Consider the following 19,533-nt stretch of genomic DNA (forward strand, 5'->3'; position numbering starts at 1 on the left):
ACCTCCTCCCCACCAAACGAACATACATCTCGGGCACTGCCGGCAATGTCCCCAAGCCACTGCTGCCAGCCACCGACCTCCATGGATGCTCAGTTTTGTGCATGCATGAAAACTGAGCATGTGCGGAGGGAGGGGATAAAGCTGGCAGCAGCGGCTCAGGAATAGTGAATTCTTTTGGCAGGGAGGAGATTGTCAGCTGGTAGGACTTGGGGATTCCTGCGAGCCACATTAAAGGCGAAGAAATTTTGGCTGGGCATGAGCCCAAAGTGGGTGGGCCCCACTTAAAAGTAATTAAGAATAAGAAACAAAAAATGGGAAGGGATTTTGCTCATTCTTTTTCCAGTAGTAGTAACTTAATACAATGCAATTATCATCCAAGTAGATCAATGCGGATTACAAAAAGATTTAACCACATAGATTTTGGAAAGATACATATTTAAGGTAAATTAAGCCAAACAAAAGTTAGTCCACTTGCATGAAGGAGGAATTGTCACCAAAAAAATAATTAATTAAGTAAGTAAGTTTTCTACTTACGACAGCCACCCAACTTAAAACACAAGCTAATTAGAAGTAAGCTCCCAACACAGACTCAAAACGAAAAGAATGGCACACATCCTTGCAATATATCCAGCTGCAAACTATGCCAAAATATTTCACAAGACCCCACAATCATTCACAAAGGAAAAATATTCAACATTAAGGAATCTTTCACGTGCTAATCTTCCAATGTGGTATATATCATTCAGTGTAAAAAATGCAACGAAGGCTGCTACATTGGAGAAACAAGTCAGATGCTAAAGAAGAGATTTAATTTACATAGACACCATATGAAAAATGCTAGTACCAATAAAGATGTCACGCCTGTGGGGCAGCACTTTACAAAACCAGAACACTGTACCAGTGATTTCATGGTAAGAATCCTAAAAGGAAACTTTAAAACAATACAGGAACGTAAGACCTTTGAAGTCAGAATGATCAAATATTTTGACACCCACCAGACAGGACTTAACAAAGATCTGGGTTTTCTAGCCCATTATAGACCATAACATTGTATTGCTTTGACACCCTCCTGTCTTCATGCATATCTCCCTGTCTCTCACCTACCCATCCTGTTAGACTGTCACTGAAATGCTTTGATGTTTCACTTATATATACTGTCATCTACCAGCATTTGCTTATTTCCGATCTGACGAAGAAGGGCAACCTTCGAAAGCTAATCAAGAAATGTATTAAGTTATGTCCAATAAAAAGGTATCATCTTATTTTCTTTTCCATGTTTTATTTTGCTTTATTTCTATTGATTACCTTTAAAGGTGGACTAACACGGCTACCACACCTCTCTACCTCCTTCTAAAACTCATGTAGTTCCTATCCAATCTAATAACACCTGGTAAAATATTCCAAATCATAGCTGCTTGATAAGGAAGCAAAAGAAAAATAAATTGGTTTGTATTTTATATTCAACGCAGATAGATAATGAATAAACCAGTTGATTTACAGTGCCATGAGCCCCTAGAGACAGGAAGAAATGAACTAACGATGACAAATGAGAGGAAGCTATACTATGGATAATTCTAAATATTAATAAACACAATTTAAATAATGAACACGCTTCTATTGGCAACCAACGTACACTTCTTATACCAGCCTGGCCGAAGTGCTCCATAGGGACCATAATCACTTTCTCAATTTATCAGAGCAGCCTACATAAATTATGTTACAGTAATCTAACTGAGCAAGCACAAGGGCTTTTGCCCAGCAATACTAAAATTGTCAAATCAAAGGTATTTTCTAATCCGGTGAAGTGGTCTAAGGGCCTCTTTTACTAAGCCACTCCATCTCTGGGCGTCTTCAAATCTAAGCTAAAAGCCCACCTTTTTGATGCTGCTTTTAACTCCTAACCCTTATTCACTTGTTCAGAACCCTTATTTTATCATCCTCACTTTAATATTCCCTTATCTCTTGTTTGTCCTGTTTGTCTGTCCTATTAGATTATAAGCTTTGTCGAGCAGGGACTGTCTCTTCATGTTCAAGTGTACAGCGCTACGTACATCTAGTAGCGCTTTAGAAATGATAAGTAGTAGTAGTAGTCTTTGGGATTCTGGAATCTTGCTACCTTTTGGGATTCCGCACGGAATCTTGCTACTGTGGGATTCCGGAATCTTGCTACTCTTTGGGATTCCGCACGGAGTCTTGCTACTCTTGTCCTTATCCCTTATATGTCCTGTTTGTTTGTCCTAATTAGATTGTAAGCTCTGTCGAGCAGGGACTGTCTCTTCATGTTCAAGTGTACAGCGCTGCGTACGTCTAGTAGCGCTATAGAAATGATAAGTAGTAGTAGTAATTAGTGATTCCTGACGCAGCAATCGCTAGCGCGGCTTCGTAAAAGAAGCCACGTTTCAAAAAAATGTTCTTACTGAAAAGATTAACATGCATTTCTAAGGACAATGTTGACTCTTCAGTTACTCCCAGAATTTTTAAAGAATGTTCAATTGGGAAGGAAACATCCCTAAGTGTTAGTAGATTGTTTGATAAAACTGTCCTAACCATTACAATTATCAGTGTTAAATCTTATCACTTATCTTATTTATCACGTTCATCTCATCAGTATTAAATTTCATGCAGTACCAAATTGCCCAGGCTTCAACTAAATCAATATGGACTAAATTCTATATTTGGTGTCAAAAGAAAAATCCGTTCAGTGCTATTCTATAAACTGCTCTTAAAGTTAGGCGCGGTTTATAGAATAGCGCTTATGCCCAGGAACACGACTACATTTAGGTGCGGCCACTTACACCAATGGAAACGTGTTGCAAATGTACATAAGTACATAAGTATTGCCATACTGGGACAGACCAAAGGTCCATCGAGCCCAGCATCGTGTTTCCAACAGTGGCCAATCCAGGTCACAAATACCCGGCAAGATCCCAAAAATGTACAAAACATTTTATACTGCTTATCCCAGAAATAGTGGATTTTCCCCAAGTCCATTTAATAACGGTCTATGGACATTTCCTTTAGGAAGCCGCCCAAACCTTTTTAAAACTCCGCTAAGCTAACCGCCTTTACCACATTCTCTGGCATCGAATTCCAGAGTTTAATTACTCATTGAGTGAAGAAATATTTTCTCCAATTTGTTTTAAATTTACTACATTGTAGCTTCATCACATGCCCCCTAGTCCTAGTATTTTTGGAAAGCGTGAACAGACGCTTCTCATCTGCCCGTTAAACTTATTTTACAATTACGTGTGCAACCGTAAGGAAAGCCCCTGATCTGCCCGTGACCCTCCCATTTCCACGCCCCCTTTTTGGACACGCATATAAAATTTAGGCGCGGATCCTAAATTTAATCCTGACAGAAAAAAGAGCAGACCACGTAAAAAGTAAAATGATATTTATTTCTAAGGCATCAAAACAGCAAACAATTTCCTTTAATCACCCAACTTGGCCATCTTTCACCCTACGAGGGCTGCATCAGGAGCTAAACAGATAACCAGCGGGAGCAGTCTATGTTTTCCCTGTCTGGTTACTGCAATACCGTTTGCTGTGGCAGCTGCAACTGCTGCTTGTAAAAGCAAACTTCTTGCTAGTTAAGTACATAAGTAATGCCACACTGGGAAAAGACCAAAGGTCCATCGAGCCCAGCATCCTGTCTACGACAGTGGCCAATCCAGGTCAAGGGCACCTGGCAAGCTACCCAAACGTACAAACATTTTATACAAGTTATTCCCAAAATTGTGGATTTTTCCCAAGTCCATTTAGTAGCGGTCTATGGACTTGTCCTTTAGGAAACTGTCCAACCCCTTTTTATACTCTGCTAAGCTAACCGCCTTCACTACATTCTCCGGCAACGAATTCCAGAGTTTAATTATGTGTTGGGTGAAGAAAAATTTTCTCCAATTTGTTTTAAATTTACTACACTGTAGTTTCATCACATGCCCCCTAGTCCTAGTATTTTTGGAGAGTGTGAACAGACGCTTCACATCCACCTGTTCCACTCCACTCATTATTTTATATACCTCTATCATGTCTCCCCTCAGCCGTCTCTTCTCCAAGCTGAATAGCCCTAGCCTCCTTAGTCTTTCTTCATAGGGAAGTTGTCCCATCCCCGCTATCATTTTAGTCGCCCTTCGCTGCACCTTTTCCAGTTCTACTATATCTTTCTTGAGATGCGGCGACCAGAATTGAACACAATACTCAAGGTGCAGTCGCACCATGGAGCGATACAACGGCATTATAACATCCTCACACCTGTTTTCCAAACCTTTCCTAATAATACCCAACATTCTATTTGCTTTCCTAGCCGCAGCAGCACACTGAGCAGAAGGTTTCAGTGTGTTATTGACGACGACACCCAGATCCCTTTCTTGGTCCGTAACTCCTAACGTGGAACCTTGCATGACGTAGCTATAATCCGGGTTCTTTTTTCCCACCGTTTCTAGTGCTAGTGCTAGTCAGACCCTCTGTAAGTGAAAAGACAGGTCTATTGTTTGTTTTTAATAGGATAAAATAGAAGGAGGTAAAGTCAGCAGTTTATCAGGTAGCTATTAAGAGCAGGACACAGGTAACATCAGTTTACAATCAAACCAAGTCTGAAAATGCCCAGCTTAGCCCAGGCAGCTCTCAAGGTAAACCAAGAGTTCTGTGTTTCTCTTTTACCACACAGCTGTATACAATTGCCCCTCCGCCAGAGGCACACAGTCTAGGAATCACCAGATACTATGTAACCAAATTGATTGGATTAAGTCACTGGCTCAGAAAGTTCAAAACACAGTTCTAATGAAAGCACCTTTAACCCTTTAGTGTCCAATGTTCCCATCAATCTGTTCCACATGGCTTATTACGGGAACATTGGACACTAAAGGGTTAAGGCAATTCTAGCATAAAAATATGAAATCACTGACACAGAAGGTTCAAAACACAGTTCAATAAAAGCAGCTTTAAGACAATTCTAGCATAAAAATATGAAATCACAATGCAAGAACAATTTTAAGTAATAGGCAGGGAGCCGGAAAAAGAATCGGTTGGTCCGCTAGATGACCGAGGAGTAATGTGGTAAAGGTGGTTAGCTTAGCGGAGTTTAAAAAAGGTTTGGCCGGCTTCCTAAAGGAAAAGTCCATAGACCATAAATGGACTAGGGGAAAATTCACTATTTCTGGGATAAGCAGTATAAAATGTTTTGTACTTTTTTGGATTCTTGCCAGGTATTTGTAACCTGAATTGGCCACTGTTGGAAACAGGATGCTGGGCTTGATGGACCTTTGGTCTGTCCCAGTATGGCAATACTTATGTACTTATGATGAAGACAGATTAGAAACTTTTAGCACACATATAAGCTGTGTGTATGAAAGAAGTGCGTAGCTTTTTTTTTTTTCAAATGTTTTTTTTTAACCGCAGCCAGATGTCTCCTCCGGAGCACTCCCTTTCCTGCTGCCAGACCTGCCCGATGACCCTTGGCAGCAGTGGAGCCAGTGTTGATGGAGGAGGGAAGCAAGCCAGACGAAGGAGAGAGCAAAGGGCTGCTTGGTAAGTGTGGTGGGGGCGGGCGCTAGAGATGCCACAGCTCTCCTCAGCCAATAGGAGGCTGGTATTTCCAAGGTAATGGGAAGGAAATAGCAGTACTGACAGTTCCTGACCAACCATAAAAATGTCATCGTTAAGGTAGGCAGTCCTTTCTGTGAATCACTTGGAATGCACATTTGAATAGTAACTAGCTCATTATAATAACTCTGCATACAATTATGGTTAGCTGCTACTGTGACAGGAAAAGAGCCCGCAGAAATCCCTTTGTGTATGTCTCACTGAACTCCGTGCTCACTTAACCAGCTAAAACCAGTGTAAGAACCATGTTTCTGGCTCGTTCATTTTTGTGCATCTGGGCTGGGGGGGCCCTGCCTACGTCTATTTGGAAAAGCTTACTGTGAAATTTATTAGAAAGACTGGGTTGAAATCTGTTTAATGCTGAAGACGTTTTTAGTAAAAACTTTATTTTGGAACGCCATCAGTTGTGTGAAAAATCTTTGTGTAGGAAAATCCTTCTCCTATCCACATCAGGATTTACAGAAGTAATTTAAGTAGAGGAGTGTGGTAGCCGTGTTAGTCCACTCTTAAGGTTATCAATAGAAATCAAACCAAATAAAACATGGAAAAGAAAATAAGATGATACCTTTTTTATTGGACATAACTTAATACATTTCTTGATTAGCTTTCGAAGGTTGCCCTTCTTCCTCAGATCGGAAATAAGCAAATGTGCTAGCTGACAGTGTATATAAGTGAAAACATTCAAGCATTACTATGACAGTAAAATAGATACCATTGGAGATTCTACATGGAATGTTGCTATTCCACTAGCAACATTCCATGTAGAAGGCTGCGCAGGCTTCTGTTTCTGTGAGTCTGACGTCCTGCACGTACGTGCAGGACGTCAGACTCACAGAAGCAGAAGCCTGCGCGGCCACACTGGTGATCTGCAAGGGCCGACTTCTACATGGAATGTTGCTAGTGGAATAGCAACATTCCATGTAGAATCTATAGAAATCAAACCAAATAAAACATGGAAAAGAAAATAAGATGATACCTTTTTTATTGGACATAACTTAATACATTTCTTGATTAGCTTTCGAAGGTTGCCCTTCTTCCTCAGATCGGAAATAAGCAAATGTGCTAGCTGACAGTGTATATAAGTGAAAACATTCAAGCATTACTATGACAGTAAAATAGATACCATTGGAGATTCTACATGGAATGTTGCTATTCCACTAGCAACATTCCATGTAGAAGGCTGCGCAGGCTTCTGTTTCTGTGAGTCTGACGTCCTGCACGTACGTGCAGGACGTCAGACTCACAGAAGCAGAAGCCTGCGCGGCCACACTGGTGATCTGCAAGGGCCGACTTCTACATGGAATGTTGCTAGTGGAATAGCAACATTCCATGTAGAATCTATAGAAATCAAACAAAATAAAACATGGAAAAGAAAATAAGATGATACCTTTTTTATTGGACATAACTTAATACATTTCTTGATTAGCTTTCGAAGGTTGCCCTTCTTCCTCAGATCGGAATTTGGAACTAAGCCCCGGTATCAAGTAGCTCCCCTTCCCCTCCCTCCCCCCTGTTTAGAGGTGTATCCAGAGAGGTGGTTACACAGAAAAGCCACTGAGTTGAGTGACTCCAATGTCAGCACAGCCCCATATTCTGATCCTGCTGCATTTGCTACTTCCCAGCAACCTGACAGCAGAAGGGTGTTCATAGCACCCATCATTCCCACTTGCACAGGCTACTATAACAGAGCTGCTCAGAAAAAAAGAAAATTCACCCTGGAGCAGCTGCAGACACAGCTTGCTGCCCAGCCCTGAAGAATTATATTTTAAGGGTCCCTAGAACATTGATTGCATGTAAATTATTATAGTGCTGGGCAGACTTATACGGTCTGTGCCCTGAAAAAGACAGGTACAAATCAAGGTAAGGTATACACAAAAAATAGCACATGTGAGTTTATCTTGTTGGGCAGACTGGATGGACCGTGCAGGTCTTTTTCTGCCGTCATCTACTATGTTACTATCAACACTTCTCTTGCCAAGGGAACTGGAGCACAGGGTTTTGCTTCACGAGTTTTGTGCTCTGATGCTGGTGTGAGGTTTTCCCTCTCAGGGTGAGATGCTCTGTGCATAATTCCAAAAGGATATTCTTCAGGGGAAGCAGACAGACACAGACCCACATACACAAGAAACACACATACCCAAAGATACAAATAGACACCCACAGATACAGATATACAAACACACATACACATAAACATATACCCCGACACACAAAAACAGTAGAAAGAGAAAGACACACAAATAGATGCACAGAGACCTAGAAATATACACAGATACTGAAATACAGAGCTGGGGGGGGGGGGGGGGGGGCTGATGATATACTGACTGCACTGTGCAAGAAAAAGCTGATTAATAAAAAACATCTAAAACATTTAGACATGCCAAACATCATATCTGACGACATTCAATTTAAAAGTTGACCTTTCTCAATTTCATCCCACTTACCTTAAATTTTCTCAGTCACGTCCTTGCTTTCTTAACTAAAAAAAGGCTCTTATTTTCACGTTGTATGTCCTGTCTGCCTGTTTCTCTTGACTAGACTGTAAGCTCCGAGGACTAGAGACTATCCATTATTTGTCACTGTACATCTGCTATGCACTATACAAGTCATGATAATAATATAAAAATACAGGTAGAGAGATGTACGCACACATCCACACTCCGAGTCTGAAAGAAAAAGAAAGGGTGGGAGAAAGGGGCTTGAAAGGAAGAGCAAAGAAACTGAAGAAAAAGGACAGGACCAAAGGCAAAGAGGAAACAGGCTGAAAGGCAGGGAGACAGAGAGTGTGTGAACACCTAAGAAAATCAACGCTGGAGAAAGAAGAGACTCAAGGAAAGATGAGAGAGGGGGAATGCGTGAGGAGCACAGAAAGAGTAGCAGGGGAAAGAGACCAAGAAGAGGGTAAGAAAGGAGACAGAAGGGAGAAGAGACCAAGGAGAGAAACAGAGGGAGGGCAAAGGAACCAAGGAGAGATAGAGGAGGGCAGGTAAACGCCAAAGAAGAAAGTAGAGAGAGGAGGGTGAAGAAAGCAGAAGGGATGGGCTACTGACCAAACAACAAACAGAGAGGAAAAGAAGGAGGAGAGGAGAGAGACAGAGAGAAGATAAAGGAGATAGAGTAAAATGAGAGAGAGAGGAGAACAAAAAGTTGGAGAATAAAGAGGCAAGAGATAAACAACCTTCTGTTTGCTTTAAGGGACAAGAAAGCAGATTGCATTCTTGGCTGCTGACAGGATGATAATTCCTCCATTTGGCTGAGAGGACAGATGTGCTGCCTGCTGGGTGAGTACCATCAGAACCACGAGCAGAGGAAGGGGGAAGACTAAGATAGTGAGAGGAGCGAGAGATGAACCGTTGGCTCACAGGACAGGGGGCTCTCATTCAAGCCTAAAACATACATGAGGGAATTTGTGTAAACAGATGTGCATTGCATGCATGTGTACGTGAGCATGTGTCCATCACCTACAGTAATGCATCTGTTAGGGAATCAAACAGCACTAGCCATACTCCAGAAGAGTGCCCCCTACTGATCACTCTTAGGAACTCTGCGGCCCTTTTACTAAGCCGCGTAAGCGTCTACACGCGCCCAACGTGCGCCAAAATGGAGTTACCACCCGACCGCTGCGTGGCTCTTGCGGTAATTTCATTTTTGGTGCCCCGTCCGACACGCGCATCTGAAAAATATTTTTTATTTTCGGACGCGCATAACGGACGCGGGCCGAGTGACATTTGATGCGCGTAGCTCATTACCGCCCGGATTCTTTGCCGCTAGGTCAATGGCTGGTGGTAAGGTCTCAGACCCCAAAACGGACGCACGGCAGTTTTGATTTTGACGCATGTCCATTTTCGGCAAAAAAAATAAAGGCCTTTTTTTTACATGCGCGCTAAAAAATGGATTGACGCGCTGCCAAAACCTGCGCCTACACTACCGCAAGCCATTTCTCAGCACGCCTTTGTAAAAGGACCCCTCTATTAGTTGCCTTCAGCCTCTCGCCACTGGAGGGCATTTGTTAGATTTTGTAGGTGCTTTGATTTTCCTTCAGCCTGGGAGCTGCCACTTCCTTAGCTTCCAAGCATCTTATTAATATTGAGGTCTACTTGTTTAGCTTTTCAGGGTACAGCTATTTAATAATCTTGCTGCCTACCACTTTCTGGCATCTGCCTTCGACAGGGGAACTGGGTTTGATTCCCACTGCAGCTCCTTGTAACTCAGGGCAAGTCACTTAACCTCCATTGCCCCGGGTATAAAACTTAGATTGTGAGCCCACGAGGAACAGAGAAAGTGACCTGTACATAATGTGTACACCAGTTTGGTTCTATCCATTATCCCTACTTGTAGATTCCTCCTGCAGGGCTAGGGTGACTAAATGGGATGGGCTGAGCCAGTAATGATTTTACCTTTATTGCATACCTGGACATGCAGTTTAGATTACCTTAAGAAAAGCAGTAGATCAATGTCCCAGCATGCAAAGAAAGTAAAATGAGACTCAAAATATTTTTAGTTTTATATTGCATTTTTTTGTTGTGGTGTTTTTTTTTGTTTGTTTGTTTTAAGTATCTTCTTTCAGAGTGGAGGAGTAGACTACTGGTTGAAGCAGCAGGCTGAGAACCAAGAAAGCCAGGGTTCAAATCCCATAGATGCTCCATATAACTTTGGGCAAGTAAATTAATCCTCCTTTTCCTCAGGTACAAACATTAAGTCCTCTGGAGACAGGAAAATACCTACAGTACATGAATGTAACTCACCCTGAGCTACTAGTGTAAAGGTGTGAGATAAATGAAAAATCACTTTTGCTCCCACCTCATCTTTCCAGTCTCTCTTCCTTTTCTTTTCTTGCCAGGTTCTCACTTGAATTTAGAATCCCTCACCAAAGAGTGTCAGCTAGTAGTGTTTTGCCATGATAGGCCCATGGGAGGAGGCAGATGCAGGATCTTTGTCCAGTATCTGCATTCTGGTGGGAACCAGAGAAATCTAGAGTCTGAGGGCACATAAGAACTGTAAGGCCCATCTAGTCTCTACCCAATTTCATTCCTTAGGCTATAAGACAAATGGGGTTCACACTCTCCACAAGGACAGAACGTAGCAGTAAGAGGGTGGAAAGGAACCAATTTCAAGTGATCAGTCACCACACCAAGATAAGATGCTCCAATGAAAATTTTATTTGGACCCAACACGGCCCGTGTTTCGGCTATAGCAGCCTTCCTCAGGGGTCAACCGATGAGTGCTCAGTTGTGTATCGATTGATGATGGAGCGTTTTAATATCTTGGTAAAAATTCCATGTAGCATACAGCCGGAACAAATTCAGAAATTTGAGGAAGGCTGCTATAGCCGAAACACGAGCCATGTTGGGTCCAAATAAAATTTTCATTGGAGCATCTTATCCTGGTGTGGTGACTGATCAATTGAAATTGGTTCCTTTCTACCCTCTTACTGCTGTATTCCTTAGGCTATGCCATAGATCTCTGGTGATTCTCCATTCTCACTTCAGGCTTTTGAACTATTTATCTTTTCTTTGATCTGGAAGTTTTTTCTTGCTTCCTTATATGTCCAGCTCAGTCAGAACAAGACTTGGGATCTTCAATCATGATCCTAGATTTGTAACCATCCTGGAGATTTTTTCCCCCTCTTTTGGGCAAGATAGATTTCGGGGAAATCCACTGCTTATACTTGGGATAAGCAGCGTAAAATTTGTTTTACTGTTTTGGGATCCTGCCAGGTACTTGTGACATGGATTGGCCACTGTTGGAAACAGGATAGTGGGCTTGATGGACCTTTGGTCTGTCCCAGTGGTGTAGCCAGACATCCAATTTTGGGTGGGCACGGGAACCCCACCCAGAACCTTACTTCCCCAGGCGATCCGGCATCTCAACTTCAGTCCCCCAATCCCTGAAACATTGTTTATGGGCAGGTATCGCATTAATTTAAATAAATAAATAAATAAATAAATACTGTGGTCATTGCAAGGCTAGGGTCCATGCACCAGTACTCCTTCTGGAAACCTTCAACTATGACCTTTGAATCTGGCCACTAGGTATCACTCATAAGCAATAACCATGACTCCCTCCCAGAGGCTGTAAATGCAGCATCCACAGTAACCTCCGGGAGCATAAGACACAGTGAAGGCAGCAAACCAGGGATCTTCTGCAAGGTAGTGCGCAGTGCTTGGTACCTGAGTCACAGGCAAGCCCAGACTGCTTGCATGAAGTTACTGGTTTTGCTTCCACCGCTTTTCCTGGCAGGCTCTTCCATACGTGGTTGGGGAACAAAAGAAAACGGGAAATTCTGTGATGAGCACTCCTGGTATTTTATGTGGGAAAAAGCATTTTATAACGTTTATAGAGCAAGGAGTGATCCTATGCATACTTTTCTATGTTTTTAAGGTGACATTCCTAGGGGAAGAATTGGGTAGAGATTTGGTTTATATGTGTACTTTGCAAAATGTGAAATATGCACAGATAAACCTTCTGCTCAGTGTGCTGCTGCGGCTAGGAAAGCGAATAGAATGTTGGGTGTTATTAGGAAGGGTATGGAGTCCAGGTGTGCGGATGTTATAATGCCGTTGTATCGCTCCATGGTGCGACCGCACCTGGAGTATTGTGTTCAGTACTGGTCTCCGTATCTCAAAAAAGATATAGTAGAATTGGAAAAGGTACAGCGAAGGGCGACGAAAATGATAGTGGGGATGGGACGACTTTCCTATGAAGAGAGGCTGAGAAGGCTAGGGCTTTTCAGCTTGGAGAAGAGACGGCTGAGGGGAGATATGATAGAAGTGTATAAAATAATGAGTGGAATGGATCGGGTGGATGTGAAGCGACTGTTCACGCTATCCAAAAATACTAGGACTAGAGGGCATGAGTTGAAGCTACAGTGTGGTAAATTTAAAACGAATCGGAGAAAATTTTTCTTCACCCAACGTGTAATTAGACTCTGGAATTCGTTGCCGGAGAACGTGGTACGGGCGGTTAGCTTGACGGAGTTTAAAAAGGGGTTAGATAGATTCCTAAAGGACAAGTCCATAGACCGCTATTAAATGGACTTGGAAAAATTCCACATTTTTAGGTATAACTTGTCTGGAATGTTTTTACGTTTGGGGAGCGTGCCAGGTGCCCTTGACCTGGATTGGCCACTGTCGGTGACAGGATGCTGGGCTAGATGGACCTTTGGTCTTTCCCAGTATGGCACTACTTATGTACTTATGTACTTATGTACGTCTTTTCTGGAGCAGGTATAAAATATGTGCATTTTGCTTCCTGTGCTGGTTGCACTTACAACTGGCAATTTTATAAGAAAAAGTATACATAAAAGTGCCACTTTTTCCATATATACCAGCTGCATTCATTTAGATGGCTTTTTTTTTTTTTTAAATTACCCTCCTCATATGCATATTGGAGGAGATGTTCCCAGGATGGAGTTACTTCAGAAGAGACAGTAAAGACACGTTGCTTTTCCACAGGAAAAAATGGGTATTGTTTTCTTCAATTCTCAAAGGAAAAGGAATACGTACTTTCAAAAACTAGTAGAGGATTGTGGTAGCCGTGTTAGTCCACTCTTAAGGTTATCAATAGAAATCAAACAAAATAAAACATGGAAAAGAAAATAAGATGATACCTTTTTATTGGACATAACTTAATACATTTCTTGATTAGCTTTCGAAGGTTGCCCTTTTTCGTCAGATCGGAAATAAGCAAATGTGCTAGCTGACAGTGTATATAAGTGAAAACATTCAAGCATTACTATGACAGTCTGACAGGGTGGGAGGATAGGGGTGGGTAGGAGGTATGCATGGGGACATCAAAGCATATCATTGATATTCTAACAGGATGGGTGTGGATAGGTGAGGGGTGGGGTGATCAACAGAGACATACAGCTTTATGGTTTATAATGGGCTAGGAACCCCAGATCCTTGTTAAGTCCTTTCTGTTGGGTGTTAAAATATTCAATCATTCTGACTTCAAAGGTCTTACGTTCTTGTATGGTTTTAAAGTTACCTTTCAGTATTCTCACTGTGAAATCACTGGTACAGTGTCCTGGTTCTGTGAAGTGCTGTCCCACCGGGGTGGGGGCCCTACTGGCTGTATTGTTCATGTGATGTCTATGTAAATTGAATCTTGTCTTAAGCAAAACTAGTAGAAAGTCTACATGTACTTTTCTGTGCAGACTTTGCAGCAGTGCGAGTAACTTGGAAAACTACCCTCTAATCATACATTATATTATGTTTGCTTTTCAGATCCTGTTGATTTTATAAGTCCCTAAACGCCTCTTTTCATCGTGATATCTCTAATGTTCCTCTCTCCTGTTTTTTGATAAAATGAAGTTTCACCGCTTGTAAAAGACCTCAGAATTAACAGATACCAGTACTTAGATTTTCAGGATTCTAAAGTTCAACAAACCATTTTTGTGGCCAAAGGGATCATTGTTTCAACAAGTCCTCCCTTGTCCTATCGGAAAACAGTGTTGGAAGCTTCAGTGAAATGCAAAAGTACTCTTTTGATGCATTGGTAGCATGGAATCTTCAAATGAAGTAACAGACAGTCTCCAATGGAGGCTTGTCTTTGACCAAACAGACATTCCTATTAAGGAAATCGCCAATGCAACTGATCTTAAGGACTTCTCCAAGTATTGCTCTGGAGGCTGCCATCATTTTACAACCAACTCCTCATCTCCACTGGATCTCCTCTCATTCCACCCGTTTTCTTTCCCTGCTCTCTATGGGATCACGGCCATCTGTGCCTTGCTCTTCATCATTGGTGTGGCTGGTAACATCATGACCATTCTCATCATCTCCAGGTTCAAAGGGATGAGGACCACCACCAACCTATACCTCTCGAGCATGGCCCTCTCAGATATCTTCATATTTCTCTGCATGCCCTTTGACCTTTACAAGATGTGGCGGTACCGACCTTGGAACTTTGGAGACCTGCTCTGCAAGTTTACCCAATTCCTTAGTGAGGCATGTACATACTCCACCATCCTGCATATTACTGCTCTGAGCGTGGAAAGGTACCTGGCTGTGTTCTTCCCTCTGAGGGCCAAGGTGATCATCACCAGGACTAAGATCAAAATTCTCATTCTAATTCTCTGGACCCTGGCGCTTTCCAGCGCTGGCCCTGTTTTTGTCCTGGTTGGGGTAGAGTATGAAAATGGGACTGACCCGGCAGATACCAGCGAATGCAAGTGTACTAGTTATGCAGTGACTTCAGGGCTCCTGAACACCATGGCTTGGGTGTCCAGTCTCTATTTCTTTGTCCCTGTGTGTTGCCTCAGCATTCTCTACGGCCTGATTGGAAGGAAGCTGTGGAAACGCAAAAAGAATTATCGGGATAAGAACAACACACAGACAGTGAAAATGTTGGGTAAGAGCCTTTTCTGTCACATTTTAAGGCAGTGATGTTATTGAAGTAACTGGAGATGAATGACATAAGTAAGAGATTTTTAAGAGGATGATGTCATTGTAGTTTCTAGAGCTAAAAAATAATGAGAACAGATACTTATACACTTGAAGTGACTTACTAAAAGCCACAGAATGAGTGCTGGACAGAAGGTAATAAACCTGAAATTTTTTTTAAAATAATTTTCTATTTATTCCAAATATTTTAGAACAGGTACTACATAGATAAAAACCATATTGACATATATTGCAGTAACATGAGAATATTACAACTTAGGATATATTAATTGTTCTGTTCTGTCTCCTGATAGGCTTTCTCTACTCAGGAGATTAGAATGCAGTTAACCAGAGTATAGAACAACACTGTAAAGACTCAGAATTCTTGAACCAAAATCTTCTTTAATGCAAATTCAAACAAAAGATAGATTGCTGGACAAGAGCCTCTGCCTTGCAGAAGTGGGAGTCTATTCTCTATCAGCTCACCCTGTATACAAGGGGAGCTGTGAGGTCTCAGTATCAAGCTGAGAGAGCAGATGCTATGAATACTTAAAACTGGTAAAAACTTAGTTATTTTACAGTAGCTTGAAGAGGGAGTATGCAACAAGGTACAGCAAGTCAGTTTACAGTTCTAAGAAAGCATCCTTGCAGATAGTTCTCTAAACCCCCACTGGAGAGAGAAGCAGGCTAGCCACCTACCCAACATACACAGAGTCAAGGGCCAGCCAATAGGAAAAGTCCCGTAAGAAACATGGACATGTGCTCAGGAAGAACAAATCACAAAGAACCACAAATGACATATATCTGTAGTCCTATCCTATTTAAAGACACAGGACTAAACCTGTCTATAAGCAACGTTCAATATATACATATAACAACAAGCAAAACTGTCTCCATTAACATGGGGGCAGAACATCAATTCTAGAAGGAAAGCAATGCAAATTCTCTGAGTTGAGATGAGATGCAATTATCTTTTCTGTAAACCACTTATGTCAACTTTTCTTCTTTCGTTCTACGAAAGCTCAACATGGTTTCCAACCAAAATTTTCATTTTCACAGCTCTAAACTCTGAGAAGCTCATAAGCATCCCAGAAGCACTGCCAGGTTTTGATTTCAGTGGGAGCAGACCTTTTGTAATATAGGCACCAGTGCAAGGCTGATCCATATAAGTGCCATTTCATTCAAAATCTATTTAGAGGAGCAGCCGCTCCCCTTGTGCCCCCCCAGCTACACCTCTAAAGTATTCCTTATCACCATCCCTCAGTCCTAGATGCTTAGCTGCTAACTAGAAGTGGTGGTAGCAGAGGTTATATAATACAAGACTGAAGAGGGGGACACTCAGGAGTAACACAAGGAAATGTTTCTTCACAGAAAAAGGGTGGTGGATGCATGGAATGGTCTTTGAGCAGAGAATGTAGAATTCAAGAAAACTTGGAATTAGATGTGGGAGAGCTCACGTCAGGTCAGCAGATATGCCAAGCCACATACATTGGCCCCTTCTCTAGTTCACAAGCCTAAATGCACTTTTCACACACATTGGCTCCCCACCCCCCACCCCAGTCTGGCATATCTCTCACTCCCTTTAATTCTCCAACTGCAGACCTTGCCTTTGTGGCCGGCAGTACTGAAGCCATGCTGCCTCTTGACTGGCACATGCCCCCTTTCCTCTGCTGCTGTTGTGTCAGAGGAGGCAAGATACAGCAGAGGAAAGTGAGACTGCAGTGGCCAAAGGCAGCCTGGCTTCTATGCTGTTGGCTATACAGGCAAGGTTTGCAGTCTGCCGAGGGAAGGGGGGAGAGTGAGAGATGCTAGGCTGCGGGAGGGGAGGAAGAGATGGGGACTTGGTAGGAGACAGAGCAATGCTGGATCCACAGGGGGCGCAGAGGGAGGGACTTGCGGGACCCTGGTGAAGGAAGGAGGAGGAGAGGAGGGCATACCAAGGCTTGGGGGAAGGAGGAAAGAGAAGAGATGCTGACCCTTATAGGTGGGCAGGGGGGAAGAATAAAATGTTTGACCTGGATGGGGTAGGGGTGGGGGGAAATAGGAGGGAAGGAAGGGAGATGCTGGACCTAGGTGGTAGAGGGTCAGGCAAGGGAGAAAGAATAGAGATGCTGACCCTTATGGAGAGCGGCAGGAAGAGATGAGAAAGATGTTGGCCCTGGGGGGGGGGATTGTAGGAAGAAGGGAGGAGTAAGGGGAGAAGCAGGACATATGGCGGGATAAGGACAGAGAGAGGCAATGCTGGACAGAAGGGGAAGGATATGGATAGAGAGGAGAGATGCTGAACAGAGCAAGAATATGGACACAGAGAAGGGAGATGCTCAACATAGAAGCTGGATAGGGGCAGGCACAGATGGAAGATACTGTACAGGGCAGATAGAGATGCAGAGGGAGAGGGAAGATAAATGATGGATGTAGAGAGAAAAGAAATACCAAATGGACAAGGAGACCCTGGCAAGAGAGTTAAGAGAAGACAGAGAAAAGCAGAAACCAGAGACTGTGACCAACACGATTAGAAAAATAAAATGACTAGACAACAGACGTAGAAAAAAGGAATTTTATTTCTTTTTTATTGATTAAAATATATCAGTTTATGGAATGTACATATGCTAGAACTGGTTTAAAGCATGGCTGGGGCCCACAAGAGAAATCTCACTCATTGGCCTTAAATCTCCAGCTTTGAGATGGTCCATCCTTGGCATCCCCAGGTCAGCAGAGATCTAAATAGGAGGCACCTGAAAAGTGGGAAGGGGTATCAACTTTTTCTCTTCCCTCTTCCCCCAAGGCCCAACCCCATCACTTTCTTGCTTCCATGACCCTGACTCTTCCCTTCCCCCATGACCTCAGCACTGGTCATCACTTTCCTACCCCCATTCTGCTTACTAAATAATTTCCTCACAGCTTCCTGACCTGTGCTCTGGGCATCTCCTCCTTCCTTTACCATTAAGTCCCGGGATCACACAGAGCTGCAGGTTGTGTCTATTTGCTCCGGATCTTACCCTCCTGAATTCCCTGCACGCTGCCATTCACCCAGGGGCAGAGGAGATGATAGAGCAAGAGTCGAAGTTGAAGCAGACACAGCAGGGCTAAGAACAATTTCTCTGCTCCGTTATTCAGCATCTTGTTTCTTGCATGCCACCTAGCAATAAGGGGCTGAAGCAGTAACAGAACTTCCCTGGAGACTTCTCCTCCCCCCCCCCCCCCCCCAAACACTAGCAATTTATGCAAATTCCTGTAATCTATGGGTGATAGCTAGAGAATTCCCAGATAGGCATATTACTATACTACTGGGAAGTACTATACAGAGTATAGGACCCTCCTATATAAACATGAAAGTACTACAGTAGTATTCTGCATTTTGATTTGATTTATTTGATATTCTGCGTAAGCAAAATTAACAATGACAGTAATGGTGATGTCACCTTCTTTTCTGTATCTTCAGCGGTCATTGTCCTGGCATTTGTCCTTTGCTGGTTGCCCTTCCACGTCGGCCGGAACCTACTTTCTCTGTCCTTGGGAACTTCAGAGATGCATCTGATCACTCAATACTTCAGTCTCGTCTCCTGTGTCCTCTTCTATCTCAGTGCAGCCATTAATCCAATTCTGTACAACATAATGTCTGCCAGGTATCGTGATGCTGCCTGTAAGATGCTGGGCTTCCGATCTGCTTTGCCTCAGTCCCACTTTGGCTCTCGAAAGGAAAGTTGTAGTGGCCCTGGAGTTGCACGGATCCCCATTGTACCATTGCAGCTTCATAAGCAACAAGATGGAACAGCTGAGATCCACAGTACTCCCTTCAGTGTATAGCAGACAATTTAATTCAACACCGCATTGGAGAGTTTTTCTTAGGCCACCACGGACACCTATCTCTGTGTGAAATTCAGCAATTTTAAACAAAAGAAAATGCCCATGGAGTGTAAGTTCATCAAGGACAGGTACAATGTAGCCATTATTGATGAGGTGGCAGACTTAGGTCAGTGGTGGACCACAAGGGAAGCCAGTTTTATGTGGGGCACTGAGAGTTCACCTCATCCGTGGGCAAAATTACAGAGCCTTTACTACCTACCTGCTGTGTCTTCTAGCCATTTTTCAATCATTACACAGAACAACAGGAGGAAGGGGGGAGATCGTTCGTTGATGGGGGGTGGACGATACTGTCTCAGACTGCATTGTTTTTTGACTGTGTTTTCACTTTCAATCACCCTTGGGATCTCTGTCTGGTTCAGGATGGCATTATATCCACAAAGAAAGGAAGAACCACTAGTACAAATGATGACCTGGGCATCTTGATCCTAGCTTCCAGAAGTGCTCAGATGTATATGTTTATCGATCTTTTTGTAGCCGTGACCCCGTGATCACAGCAGAGGGGGGTGCAAGGGGAGCGGCTTCACCCTCAAATGGATTTTGAATGAAATGACCTCGATGTGGATCGGCCCTTTAGCCTCACATTGGCGCCTATTTTACCAAAGGTCTGCTCCCCCAGATGTCAAAACCTGGCTACACTTCTAGATCACAGCCAAATAAAGTTGTGTGACACTCTCCTCCC

General features: G+C 42.9%; 1 protein-coding gene across 1 annotated transcript; it reads left to right on the forward strand.

Annotated features, from left to right (window-relative positions):
* Nucleotides 1–13,863: 13,863 nt before the first annotated feature.
* LOC115458281 (growth hormone secretagogue receptor type 1-like) lies at nucleotides 13,864–18,794 on the forward strand. Its single transcript, XM_030188145.1, has 2 exons — nucleotides 13,864–14,955; nucleotides 18,430–18,794. Exons 1-2 carry the CDS (start codon nucleotides 14,106–14,108, stop codon nucleotides 18,792–18,794), a joined length of 1,215 nt encoding a protein of 404 aa, XP_030044005.1. The 5' UTR covers nucleotides 13,864–14,105.
* The last annotated feature ends 739 nt before the right edge of the window (nucleotides 18,795–19,533 follow it).

Source organism: Microcaecilia unicolor, chromosome 14 (genome assembly GCF_901765095.1).
Source record: "Microcaecilia unicolor chromosome 14, aMicUni1.1, whole genome shotgun sequence".
NCBI classification, from domain to species: Eukaryota; Metazoa; Chordata; class Amphibia; order Gymnophiona; family Siphonopidae; genus Microcaecilia; species Microcaecilia unicolor.

Bases quoted from the DNA above. Each gene is read 5' to 3' on its own strand.
- LOC115458281 (XM_030188145.1), top strand. From the start codon at position 14,106: ATGGAATCTTCAAATGAAGTAACAGACAGTCTCCAATGGAGGCTTGTC. The intron at 14,956-18,429 runs GTAAGAGCCTTT...CTGTATCTTCAG, and splicing joins ACAGACAGTGAAAATGTTGG to CGGTCATTGTCCTGGCATTT.